The sequence below is a fragment of the Coffea eugenioides genome, chromosome 7, assembly GCF_003713205.1.
Source record: "Coffea eugenioides isolate CCC68of chromosome 7, Ceug_1.0, whole genome shotgun sequence".
NCBI lineage: Eukaryota > Viridiplantae > Streptophyta > Magnoliopsida > Gentianales > Rubiaceae > Coffea > Coffea eugenioides.
Genome location: NC_040041.1, coordinates 21,697,831 through 21,711,550, shown reverse-complemented (window position 1 = coordinate 21,711,550; position 13,720 = coordinate 21,697,831). Strand labels below are relative to the sequence as shown.

At 35.2% G+C, this 13,720-nt stretch overlaps 1 protein-coding gene across 2 annotated transcripts; it reads left to right on the top strand.

The window, feature by feature from the left end:
- The first annotated feature begins 3,067 nt into the window (after window positions 1–3,067).
- LOC113777658 (protein-tyrosine-phosphatase PTP1) lies at window positions 3,068–13,641 on the top strand. 2 transcript variants are annotated; one of them, XM_027322816.1, is made up of 8 exons: window positions 3,068–3,419; window positions 4,277–4,373; window positions 4,468–4,550; window positions 4,747–4,881; window positions 7,558–7,692; window positions 10,553–10,701; window positions 10,794–10,935; window positions 13,183–13,641. In XM_027322816.1, the coding sequence occupies exons 1-8, from the start codon at window positions 3,210–3,212 to the stop codon at window positions 13,267–13,269; spliced, it is 1,038 nt and encodes a 345-aa protein (XP_027178617.1). In that variant the 5' UTR covers window positions 3,068–3,209; the 3' UTR covers window positions 13,270–13,641. The 2 variants fall into 2 exon arrangements, with proteins under 2 accessions (XP_027178617.1, XP_027178615.1); XM_027322814.1 differs by having other exon boundaries at window positions 4,747–4,905.
- Window positions 13,642–13,720: the final 79 nt, after the last annotated feature.

The window sequence follows — 13,720 nt, the reverse complement described above, 5'->3', positions numbered from 1 at the left end:
TTTTGAGTTACAAAAAGTAGGGATAGCAATTGAAAATGGTGTTGAGGGCAGCTGCCCCGCTGAGGGCTAATGTGGTGGGGCAGGGGAATTTTTCCCCCGTTCAGAAACGGAGCGGGAGGCAAGGGAGTATATCTCCGCCTTACTACCTGCTAAAAAAAATTAATATATATATCTATATAATTATATATAATATTTAATTTAATTAGTTATAAACTTATAATAATGATATTATTAATTATATGTATTATATAATGGATATTAGTTTATGTAATATAATTGATATTATCAATTATACTAATAATTATACATGTCTACTAATAGAAATTATTAATTAGTTATACTAAATTTACTAATAGATTTATACTAAATTCCTAATTACACTTAACACAATAACATTTTTTTGTAAAAAAAATACAATAATGACTTAGTAATTGTATTTGCGTCAAAAGTGAAAACTTGACTACTTTAATTATATTTGTTTCATCATGTTAGATTGTATTCAAATAATTTTTGTTTTGTTTTTATGGGTTTCAATTGTAAAATTACAATGGATAATAATTTAGTGATGTATTGATATTTTAATACTTAATTACTTGCTAAAATTTGACTGCAATAAAATTGTATAACAAATTCTTATAATAATTTTCTGGACGAAGAACTAGTGAAGATAATGGAACCCTTTCTTCTAATTAAGTCGGTACGATGGAACAATTACTAAACCCGACTGGACTGGAAACCGGTGAAAGAAAGCTGACAAACGCTTTCAAGGTGATTAGATAAAGCTTTTTTAAAAGATACAATGGGACATTGTTATTAAACCCAGTTGGATGAGGAACCGGTGAAGATAGTGTGGGTCAACCAAGGTCACCAAGTTTACTTGTTGAGTTACAAGAAGTTTTGCTGCTCTTTCTAATATTCAATTGTAAAATCAATATAACTCCTTACTTAAGAAGTACTGCTCGTCATTCTAATATTCAAGAATCATCATTCCCACTCCGTTTACCTTTAACCATGTAGGAGACTGAATTTCCTTTTACCTTGAAAAATGCTCCGAGTCGTATTGAACTTTAAAGGCATGCACACTAGTGCCATTGTTTGGTGACTAAACTCCATGCCATTGTTTGGTGACTAAACTCCATATCACCAATGAATATTCAGTGTCACTTCAAATGACTCGTTCATTTCTTGTCTCTTGCAGTTTTCTTCCAAAGAAGATTTTACGGTATATGAAGGAACATCTAATGGAGATGGGAAGATTCAAGGAAATTTCTGTTCATTTATCTTGACCTCACAAGCTGTAGAAGGAAGTCAATATATGTACAGCTTAAATATAGATACTTTTAACCTTATATAGAGTATCAACATACCTCGCACTTGACCCCTAAAGAGGAAGAAATGAACTAAGGGTCTGTTTATTTCGATTGAAAATATTTTTTTGGAAAATATTTTCGCTGATTTTATTTGTTTGTTCACTTAACATGTAGGAAGAAGTTTTTCCATCGAAAATATTTTACAGTAACGGATTGAAAATAACTTATCTTGAGAAGTTATGGAAATTAATTTCCTATAAACACGCATCTACCTCTTTTTTTTTAGCACATCTCAAAACTTCATGGCTACTTGCCTAATTCTTTACTCTTCACATAGCAAAGGAGGAGAATCTAACCTATCGGCTATCGCTGATTATTGGCTAAGAAAACACCATAGAAAAAACTATTGTAACATGATGCTGACTATCTTGTTGATGATTGCCTATCAACTATTTGGTCACCGACAATCTTTTTCTGATAATACATATTCAGATTATTTTCACTTTCAATTGCAAGGTTATGAGTTGGAAGTCTGTTTCTTTTTGTATTTTTTTTTGTATCAATCGAATTATACACCAGAGGAGAATCAGCCTTCAAGTAGCAAAATTCCTTTCTACCGAGATGTCTTGAAGGAACAGTGATGGGTTTTAGTTTCTATGCTTACAAAACACCAAAAAATTCAAATCAGAGTAAATATTGTTTTATAGACCGACAGTGTATACACTTTCATCATTGGATGCATGACACATAATTCGAATTTGAATTTGAAATCCAAATTTTACATATGTGTCATGCATGCAACCGTGATAGTATATACACTGTCAGTGTATATAAGATTTACTCAAATAATTTTCCTGAAAAAGATTTTCCTAAAGAAAATTTTTTACACTATACCAAACGGACCCTAAGTCCTTCATTAGTTAATCCCATAGTTATTAAACCCGGTCCGGCCCGGTGGTCGAACCGGACATGGGATCGGGCTGGGTTTTCAATTGGATCGTTTAAGTAATCAACCCGTTGATTAGTCAACGGACCGGCGGTTCGACCGGATTAAACCGAAAACCCGGCCGGTTTTGTTTAAGAACCGGATTTCATATAAAAATTTTATGGTAGTGCTGAGAGTCGAACCTGTACCTCTGGTACAGAGCAACAACGACGAAACCACTAGGCTACTTCGCGAGATGGTAATAAAGTTGCTTACTTATAATATATAAACATTTTATCAATTTTATCTTTCTGTTTTATTTCTCTAAAACAAATTTATTTGGAATCTTTTAACAAAAATTTATGACTCCCAAACTTATGAAATGGACTTAAAAAATAACATGTTACATAATTCATTTTAAAAACATATATTATTTTTAATAATTTTTTGCATTTAAAATTTATAAATAAGTTAGATAATTACACTAAACATAGATAAAATTTTATACTTGAAGTTTGGTGTATTACTAAATAACTTTATATTTTATTGATTCTTATATGAATTAATTTTTTTATAGCAAATTAAATTATATGAGCATTTGTTATGACATTATTTATTATAATTTATATCATATATCTTATATTTAAAATTATAAAATATAATATTTAAATATATTTAGTGACCCACCGGTTCAACCACCCACCAACTGGTTAAACCAATAACCCGTTGACCCACCTCGTTCGCCGGTTCCCTCCCGGGTTGGATTTAATAACTATGGTTAATCCGACACTGTCGTTACTTATTTTAATTTAGTATTAAAACGGTGTACCAAACAGTCCGTAGGGAGTTGTCGCCAAAGTCATCCATTAAGTCGCAGGCAATCCGGAGGTTCCGCTCCCGGAGAAACCATAATTTCCTCGGGAGCCACGGGTAACGTGAGTTCCGGTAGGTGTTGCAGCCGGAGATCGGCTGCCATGGCCGCCACCGGAAAACCCATCTCTACATCCTCTGCCTCTTCTTCCCTGGCTGCTAAACCTTTCTTCGACTTCTCACCGGATTCGGAGCCGGCAAAGCTTGTTCTTTCTCCGGATGAACTCCGTTACTCTTCCGAAGCTCTTCAAGCTTTGAAGGACAAGCTTTTCAAGTCACCTCAAACAATACGGCAGGAGTTCCTCACCTTGCAGGTAACACATAATTTTTCTTTTTGTTTGCTTTAGATTATCTTTTCATTGCTTGATTCTTGGAAAAGGCATATAGAATAATTTATTTGGAATTATTGTTGTTATTATGGATTGTTTTTATGTAAAGGGCTACAGATTGGGGCACTTGGGGAAAATTAGGTAGGGGATTGGATGGCGTTCCTGAGAAAAGATGATTCTCTAGGGTTTACTGGTGGCTATGGTCTAGGCGTATGTGTTTATATGGAAAATATACGTGAAAACAGCTGGGATTCAAGATGTGATAAAAGGGACTGGTTAAGAAACATGGGGGCGGGTGGCTCGGCAATTGCCGAGGCAGTTTTGTGAAATGATTTATGGTGGAGATTTCCCTTCAAGATTTCGTTTATTGGATACTGAGATTTGGAGAAAATTTGAAAATGTTACAGGTTCAGTAGATGAACTGTACTGATTATAGCAATTTACTGTTATAGTGCCTGCATTAGCTGATTTGTTGAATTGCCTCATGCAATTGGTAGTAGGCCCTGGATCCATAGTATATCATTGTATTCTTGGAAAAATAGAAATAGGTTTTGAAAGATTGGTAAGGTTCTGATCCTCTGGATGTTGATTGGAAAGAATTGCTTTACCACTTGGGCGATTCCTTCTTCTGGAAACCCTATTTGCTTTAACAGGGAAGTAAATGAATAAATTGACAAATTTTTTGTACTTTTGGGGTTTTATGGTTTTTGGTGGTGGTATAACCGAAGCACAATCAAAAGGAACTGTGTGCCACCATTATCTCTGATTACTTGTGATTTTTTTTTCTACTACATGGTTGAAGCATTCAAGCTCAGTTATCTACTCTGTTCCTGTACTTTTAGGCAAAAAGGATGAGCCGTTCGGATATGATGAGTAGATGCACAGTGGCTTTTGATAGTGTGAACCGTGACAAAAATCGTTACAGTGACGTCCTGCCATGTATGTCTGTTGGTTACATGTATATTTTGTCTCTTTTTACATTGCAATTCATATCTTTATCTTTGGAGTAACATGTTAATCATCCGTCTTTCAGTTGACAGTAACAGGGTTGTTTTGGACCCATGCAAGGATTACAGACCATCAGCAAGGGGATATATTAATGCAAGCTTCATTGAGGTGTGTCCTATTTGTTTGGCGTGCTAAGCAGTGACCATGTCACTTCCTTTTTGATCATGTTACATTTGCTTCAAACTATTAGTGAAAAATTCTGGAGTAATGTTGTGAAGCTTCTTTAGTTGTAGACATCTGACAAGGTGTCTTGATTTATTGCAAGCCTCTTTTGGTGATTGATGAATGCTTCTTTTGATTGTAGATGTCTGACAAGGTGTCTCGCTTTATTGCAACACAAGGTCCTTTACCACATACCTTTGAAGATTTCTGGGAGATGATACTCCAGAATCATTGTCCTGTGATAGTTATGCTTACACGATTGGTAGACAATTACAAGGTACTCAACTGTCTGGAGTACAAGGTAAATTGTATCAATATTTTGTAACAATTTGCTTGTACATATTTATGTCATGTTCTTTCCTATGAATTTTGTAAGTTCAACTGTTTCTTCCATGATTTGCTCTGAACCCAAACACCTGTGTCTGGATTTGCTACAGTGACTCATGTTTTAGTGCCTAAGGCATTTACAAACCATACACCTAGACATGTATCTGTGCTATGTACTGACAAAAATATCGTGTAGCTTCATTTATTCTGTAGCTTTTGCTTACTGTCCTTACCCTCTGTGGCCTTCTCTGTTTTTGAGGAGCCATGAGTGAGAATCAAAAGTGAGTAAAAGCTGGACCTTATTTTGCTCTGGTGCCATATAGGTACAATGTTGTTGTTGAAGTTCAGCAATACGGAAAAAGGATGTAGGTTATGAAGAGAAATTATAATAGCAAGGGAAGTAGAATATAGGCTCGGTTTAGGAAAACCAAAACGAGCTGAATATAACTTTTTTTTCCCCCATGGAATGAGGAAAGATTCATACTGCAGGAGACTAATATACAACTTCTGCACAACAATTTGATTGTCCATAATTGACAGAGACCAAAATAACCATTGTGGATTGCATGCCCAAGAATATGTGCTTGTCATTAACAAATACCATGTCTAAAGTACTGTGGATCTTGTCACCTATAACATTTGAAGACTCCTGTATCTTATAAATCTTCATCGCGACTAGGTGGAGTCTTCTCTACTTCTGGATTTGCAAAATGCTTAAAAAAGGACAGGTCGAGCATGATAAACTATTGTGTATTGGCCTAGATGGATTACTTCTTATTCAACTCATTCTAAAAGGAATATTTTTTTCCTGTCATATTTTCACCGTCCTTTAAGTGATATGAGTTAAATTATTAAATAACTCTCCATTCTTTTCTCATTTTTTTGGTCTGTTTCCCTGTTTTGGGATGCGACAAAAGTTTTGTGATTTCGTCTATTGTAGATGCATTGATTTGCATCTCTGAAGTGTCATGATTTTTGAGTTAATATCAGTGGAAATGTAATTTCTAAAAGAATGTTTTGTCAACAGATAACCATTTTGCTTGCAGTTGGTGCATCTATTGGTTTCCCATAAATGTTTGAATGTAATATGTAGAAAAGTTATGCAATTAAGAGGGATTGTTAGAAGCTAAAAGGGATTTTTTTATGTATGAATGCAATTGTGACATAGACAATTTGAGTGTGTTTGGATAGGAGATCATTTGAAATATTATTTGGATAGCACTTTTTGCAAAGTGATGTTTGTGAGGTAACAAGGTGGTTGGAAAGATAAAAAGTTATTAAAAAACATGTTTGCCATGCAAGCATGTTAATATTTGGAAAAATTTTAGTATCCAAACACACTCATTGCTTTTAATTTTATTGGCCATCTCACTTTCTGTTTGCGTAAAATTTTCAATTTATAGTTGAGCTTTTCTGTTTATCTTCCCGTTTTCTCATGTAGATTGCCTCTGATTTTTGCTTTTACTTGATTGAAAATGTTTTATCATGAATAGCGACCTAAACTGCATTTTGTTTTCTTTTAAAGAGATCATAGTTGATCTTGGACTGACTGACAGTTGAAGTCCAACTTGAAGTGTTTTCTTGGTAGTTTCTTAACAATTTAAGCTTGGGCAAATTGATTCACCCCTTGAAGTTTATTGTAATTTGCAGAGACATCTCCTCTTATGCTTGAAATTCTTGGAAGTTCCCTTAAAATTTGTATCAAGTTGCACAAACCATTCCCCACTTGTTGACATCTTCAAGAATAAACTTTTTGTGATTGGAAAATAATCCGTCTTATATAGTGGAAGTCAACAGAAGTAAAAAATAGGGCAAAGATTGCATTTCCTAGTTGTTGACTTCTTCACAATCAATTTTTTGCTGTTGGAAAATTATCTGTCTCATATTAAGGGGATGTCTACAGCAGTAAACAATATGGGAAGCTTTGTAAAATTGTAATTTTTTTTTTCTAATTGGAAGTCCTGTCAAATGAGATTGTTGAAATTTTTGGAAATGAAGGACAGGATCAATTGAAAAATGTAGCTGCTTCTTTAACTTTATTTTCTCCTTTCCAATTGGCAAGGGGAACAACTTTAATACATATCAATAACTACTGTTACCAGAAGTTTATATATTCTTCTATGTAATTGTGGGTATGTGCTATGTTTTGTACTCTAAATCAATTTAGATGGATAGCATAACTCATGGCCAGTTGTTTGTGAAGCATTTGATTTAACAATATGGTACTTTGTCTAACAATCTTGTCCTTAACAAAATAAGGGATTTCTTTAAAGCAGAGTTACTGGAAACAGCCATTTCAAATTACTGAAATTATTCCAATTACAGAAAGTTTCATGGTATTGGTTAGCATAACAGAGCAGTTCCAACATTTTAAAGTGCTCATTGAAGAAACCAATTCAAGATGCCAGTTTGGAGTGCTTTGTGTTCAGTGTTATGTAACTTGTATCAAGTAAAAATGTGTATTTCTGAATTATCTTCTAATTGTTGTATAGCATTGATATGTGTCTGTACATTTATGTTTATGTGCAACAATTTATTTTGTCCAGTTCTTCTGTTTATATTATAAAATGTTTCCTTCTGAAATTTTTTATTTCCTTTTCTCCACTTACAATGAAATTCTATGCAGATGATGAAATGTGGAGACTACTTCCAGGCAGAGGATGGGCCTAGAGAATTTGGCAATATATGTATTGTCACAAAGTGGATTAAAACAGCTAATACTTCATTGGTCTTGCGATGTTTAGAGGTGAAATACAAAGAGGTAAGGTAACGTCAACTTGGACGCTTTTGCTTGTGGCAGTTGCATGTACCTAATTTTTCTATTAATCTGCTGGTAGCTTGGGATTGTCAAGGTCGCATACAGCCATTATTTTGGAAGCGTGGAGTATCTAACCCTCTTTTTGAGCATTTAACATGCACTTGCAATGGCTATCTTTTATACCTGAGTAACTTCTGTTAGCGCTCTTTGTGTACTGTTTCTTCTTGTTTTCTTGGGACATAATTCCTAGTTATAGGATAGGTCTCCACCATGTGGTGGATTGTAGTACTCCCTCTGCCCCATAAAGATATGCCTTCTTCTACAGATTAAGAAGTTTCAGTGAATATAGTCAAAGCAATCATTTTTAATTAATACTTTCAGCATGTATCCCTCCTTTAATACTAGATGACTCATTTAAAGTAAGATGGTTCATATGACTAAATTATTCTTGAAACTTAGTGCTCTTTAGTTTTTCAATTCAAGACTCAACCTAGTCAAAGCTACAAACTTGATTAAAATGGATAACAAAAATTGAAATTGTTGATAACAATGGATTAAATATGGGCATATTGGTAATTTGACAAAATAACTACCCTTTTAAAAAAGGAAATAGGCCTATAATTTTGGACAAACAGAAAAAGAAAGCATGTCTATTCTTATGGGATGGAGGGAATAATATGAATTCTTTGATTCGGATCACTTAATAATGTGAGATAGTATGTATTTGAACAAATTTGTAGTTGAGATATAACTTTTTTTGTTAACAGAAATCATATTTGGTGGTCCTTGTTCTATGCTACATTGGTTCATCAACATTTTACATGATGTTTTAATTTGTTGTCGAGTATGATAGCCACTTTCCTTGTTCTATTTGAATAATTGATGGGATTGTCCCCATGCCCTTCTAAATTTCAACTTTTTGCCTGGTGGCTAACCTATCTTTTGAGTCCCTTTCTTCACCCTTCCTTCTTGCCAGTGGTGTAGGCAGAGGACTTTGTTTATGACTGACTCTATTTCATAAGATGAGATGTATGAAGACAAGGAAAAAAAAGGCATTCTTTCCTACTTACTATAGCAGAACTACTTACTATAGGATAGGTAGCTGCGTCTCCTGGTTTTGCTGCCTCCATCACTTGGTAGAATCTCTCATTTTCTTTCTTTGTTTCCTTTAAGGTTACAGAATCTAATTTATATGTTGATGAAGTTTGCATTTTAAGTATCAAAATGAAAGTACTCCCTCCGTCCTATAAAGACAGGCTCACTTTCCTTTGTGTTTGTACCATATTTTAGGCCTACTTTCTTTTTTAAAGGGTAGTTACTCATCAGTTTACTAATAAGGCCATATTTAATTACAGCAATTTCAATTTTGTTGTCCATTTTAATCAAGTTTGTAGCTTTTACTAGGTTCAGTCTTGAATTGAAAAACTAAATAGCATTAAGTTCCAAGAATGGTTTTTTAATATGAGCCATCCACTTTGAATGAGTCATCTAGTTTTAAAGGAGGGGTACATGCGGAAAATATTGAGGAAAAAAAATAATTGCTTTAACTATATTAACTAACACTTCTTAATATATGTGAAAATGGAAGTAGGCATATCTTCATGGGACAGAAGGAGTATTTTTTTTTTTTTTTTTAATTGACTGGCTGGTGATTTATGTAGCCAGAATTGATGCAGTGCTTTTATTGCAACAGTATTGCAGCTACCTGGAGGGGATTATGTTTCAAGTCTCAATCAATTGTACTTAGATTTTGAGGAAATAATTGAGTGGAATTTCGGGATCTAAGCAGGTGAAAACTAGTGAGGAAGGGGAGGCTTTTGTGACTGTTCAATGGGGTTGCAAGACCAGTTGAGGCAAGTTGGAACATCGATCTCCTCTGACTTGGCTTGGCTCAAATACTGTAATAGCAGTTGTGCTTTTGAGCTCAACTTATTTGAAATGCCAGACTTGAACTTGACTTGACCAAGTAAAAGGAGGACTAAAGATTGACTTGATCCCTTTTGCCAAAGCAGTCGTAATATTGTCTCACGAAGTTAAACTGCAATAAAGGCATTAATAAAAGCATTAAAGTAACCTGGTCCGGTATCATGGATGTGGCAAGTTTCGCACACTGGATGTTTTCTAGATCCCTGAACTGTAATATCTGATAGTTTGAAGTGTCTGCGAAACAAAATTAGTGAACCTGCTGTCCAGAAGTAACAGAGCCAAAGATCAAATAGCTAACGCATCCTAACAATAAGATGGTAGAATTTTATGGTCAGAACATGGGAATTTTTTAGGCACCTATGAGTGCGAAATCTGGCAAAACAGGCAAATGTTTTTGGAGTCCCATAGTGGAATTTAGACCCTCCAAGTTCCCAGCATATATAGGATCGCTTCTTTTGGGCTTTAGTTTCTTTTTTTTTTTTTTATAATGGAAAAATGCAACTGAATGAGTGAAGAGGTATTGCTAATAATGGAAGAGTTTGTTCTGATTACTTAGATCCACATTTTCTGAACATACCCACCCACCCCAAAGATGGGGAGTGAAGAGTAGGTTAGAGTTTAAGATAAAGAGTAGCCTCTAGGTGCACTAGCTTACTTCACTTCCCTTTTGAGATTGACCCTAATGAATTTCTGTATTTGAGTTGCCCGTCTTGGAGGTGAAGTTTCATATTTGAACCCGCACTTTCGTCCCTTCTCAAACTAAGCTCAGCATGGTTGTTTAATAGTTGGTCTCCTAGTTTGGGTGCCCTTTTGATATTGCATAATGATATTTCCAGGCACCCTTGTAAATGTTTTGGGATTAATTGTTTTTCTCCTGTGGATGATAAGCCTGCTGGTGGTTTTTGAGCCTTATGTTTGCTCTTTGACATTGTTGCAGTCAGAAGAACCACCTTTAAATGTATTGCACATCCAGTATCCTGAATGGCCTGATCATGGAGTTCCTAGGGATACCCTTGCTGTGCGTGAAATTCTCAAAAGATTATATGATGTACCTCCTAGTCTTGGACCAATTGTGGTGCATTGCAGGTTCAGATCATGCTATTATTTTACCGTGGATTCTTCATATTTCTTGAAGTAATTTATCCATTTGCAGCTGACACTTAATATTTTTGGAGCAGCGCAGGCATTGGTAGAACTGGGACATATTGCACGATCCAGAATACCATCCAAAGGATTCTAGTTGGAGACATGTCTGCTTTGGATCTTGTTAAGACTATAACCCTTTTTAGGTCACAGCGAATTGGGATGGTTCAGACATTGGTACAGTGTCTTCTTTGGTTATTCTTTATTTTCCATTTTTTATGATATATTCTCTAGTATTTGGAACCTTTTCTCTAGAGATGGGAATCAGTTAGTTTAGAAAAATGATATGGGCTGTTTTTGAAATCGATTAAATAAGGTGTCCCTGAGGCTTTGTTTTTTAATACCATGACCACTGGATAATCAGATAGGAGTTGGTAGTAGACCCCATATATCCATAAGATGAAACTAGTTTGTATGTTTGCATGAGCATGCACACAGATACATGTGCATGTCTTGTGATAGTGTGCATATGCATAGAAATAGTGTAAAAGCATATACAGATGCATAAAATTAGTGCAAAAGCATGTAGAAATTGATAAATATCTAATTGGAGAGCAGTTTGGTTGACACTGACATGGAAATTATTCTTTCTAATATCATCTTCTTAAATCTTTAGTTATCTACTGGTGTCATTGGCTTCTTGCACTTTCCATTTATATATTTCCTCTTTTATGACGTGCTGGAGGTTACTATACGTGAGATGGCCTGCTGTTTAGCTGTTTGCTTTGTATAAATGAAGATGAAATCATGCATATAGTGTTTTATTTCACGTCACTTTCTTCGCTTGAAATTTATTGTTAATTGTCTTCTATGACAAGTTTCCTGTTCTATGCTTTTGCTGCCTGTGCTTTGGTTCTTTTATATAAATATGAGCTTTTTGAATACAAAGATCAAGCTTATAATAAATCATACATTATTCTTGGCATAAATTATTATTATTATTTTCAAGTGTAAGACATCTAAATTTCTCCTGTTAATTCATCCGATTGGGAACCGAAGAAATTATTTTAAGTTGTTGCTTGTGTGTGGGTGAAGGGGTTAGTATCATTGTCTCAGTTAAAAGAATTACTTATCTGGTGCAAGTTGTAGTTTCTGAATGTCCAATACCATCTTGTATGGCCTTCTTAGTTAGAAACCAGCCTTCTTAGTTAGAAACCAGATCTTTGACATTCTAATCTAAGGCGCTTGGTTCATGCTTTGGAATTGGAAAAGGAAATGGTACAATGGATAGAAAATCAGTATGGGTTTGAACTGGTGCTATCATTCCCGCAGCCAATTATTGGTGTGGGATGGGTATTAAAATTTATTTTTGCTTCTTTTTTTTCTCCTTTGGACCTTTTGTCTTCTTGGCTTGATGCCTCACCACCGCTAACTTTATCAGACCACCACCAATCAAAACTTCTTCTTTTGTGCTTGATTTTGCAATTACCAATAAAAATCCATGTCTGAAATAGAAGATCTGGCACATGGTTTCTTTTTATTTTTCGTTGTTCTGAAATTGGCAAATGGAACTTTAATTAAACAATCCAAAAACAAATCCCAAAATGAAATGGCGAATTCCATCCCAATCCTTTGAAATCTGTTTGCAAGCACCACTGAAACCCACCTATAGCCACCAGGCTTCTTGCCATTAAGCATCAGTTTTGCTTTCCACAAGGCGAAGAGAGAGGTTGGGTTGACTGCTGAGGGGGACGATTTGATAGTGAAAGAGGAATTTAGCGGGTCCACTGGGGTGAGGGGGAAGTGGTTAGCGGCAAGAAAGGAGGGGTAATGTTTCTTAAATGTCCTGGAGAAAGCAGTGGTTCGAGGCCAGGGGGTGGAGGGTCAATGATGAGGAGAGGGGAGAGAGGATAATTGATGGAGAAGAGGAAACCATTTTGCACAAGTTTTTTTGTTTTTTTAATCTTGTTTAATCCATCATGTGTTCACTTTTGGAATTAAAATGAGGGTTTTGGTCAATTCCTCCCAATTTGGTCGGGAATCATGAATGGCCAAATTTTAAGACATGATTCCAATATTTCAATTTCCATTGCACTGGACCAAGCATGCAGTATTGGAATTATTGTAATTCCAAGTACCAAAACCCCTAAACCAAGTGGCCCCTAAGACCCTTTGGGTGTCTACGAGGATCATAAGAACTTTCCAGTTAAAGACGAGGATCATAAGAACTTTCAAGTTAAAGACGCAATTCTGTAGAAACAAAAGAAATATTATGTTTTAGATTCCTTATTTTTCTTTACTAATTTCTGGTTATCTTCATAAAAAATGAGTCTTAGATATTTCCAAATAATTCCCATATGTCTATAGCACTGTTGTTGTATGTGAGTTGTTAAATTGGAACATATAACCAGTTTTAAGGAGCAGTTCTGCTTCCATTTACTGCACTACGTTAGCTAATTTTTCTATGCAATTAAACTATTTCAGGAGCAATATCTCTTCTGTTATGATGCTATTGTTGATGAGCTTGAAGACCTGATCTCGGATGGCAGTGGCCAAAGGAGCTCATATTAGTGTATTTACCACCGAAAGTTTTGGAGGACAAGTAAAAGTTGAATGTCTTGCTTTGCTGGATAAAACCAGAATCACCCATCATCTGTTTAATGCTCAGTCAGAGATATCTTTTTCATTTCTCCTCTTTATACAACTGATGCATCACCCTCATGCAAGTGTTCACTAATGTAGAAGTGAAATTGAATGAGCTGGCTAAATTTACCTTTAGGAGCTAAACTTTCAGCATATTGCAGAGAGCATAATTATTTGGCTGTACGTAATGTAGTCATATTTCCTTAGTACTAGATGTTGTATTCTGTAGTGGTCAATACTCGTTCTTTCGAATCAGAGATTTATGACAATCTATATAATGTCAATGTTTTTGGCACTCTATTTATTTGTTAGTGTCCTCTTTTTTTTAGGAGAGAAGAAAAAGAGGGAGGGGGAGGGGGGAGTGTAAGTGAGAGGTCTC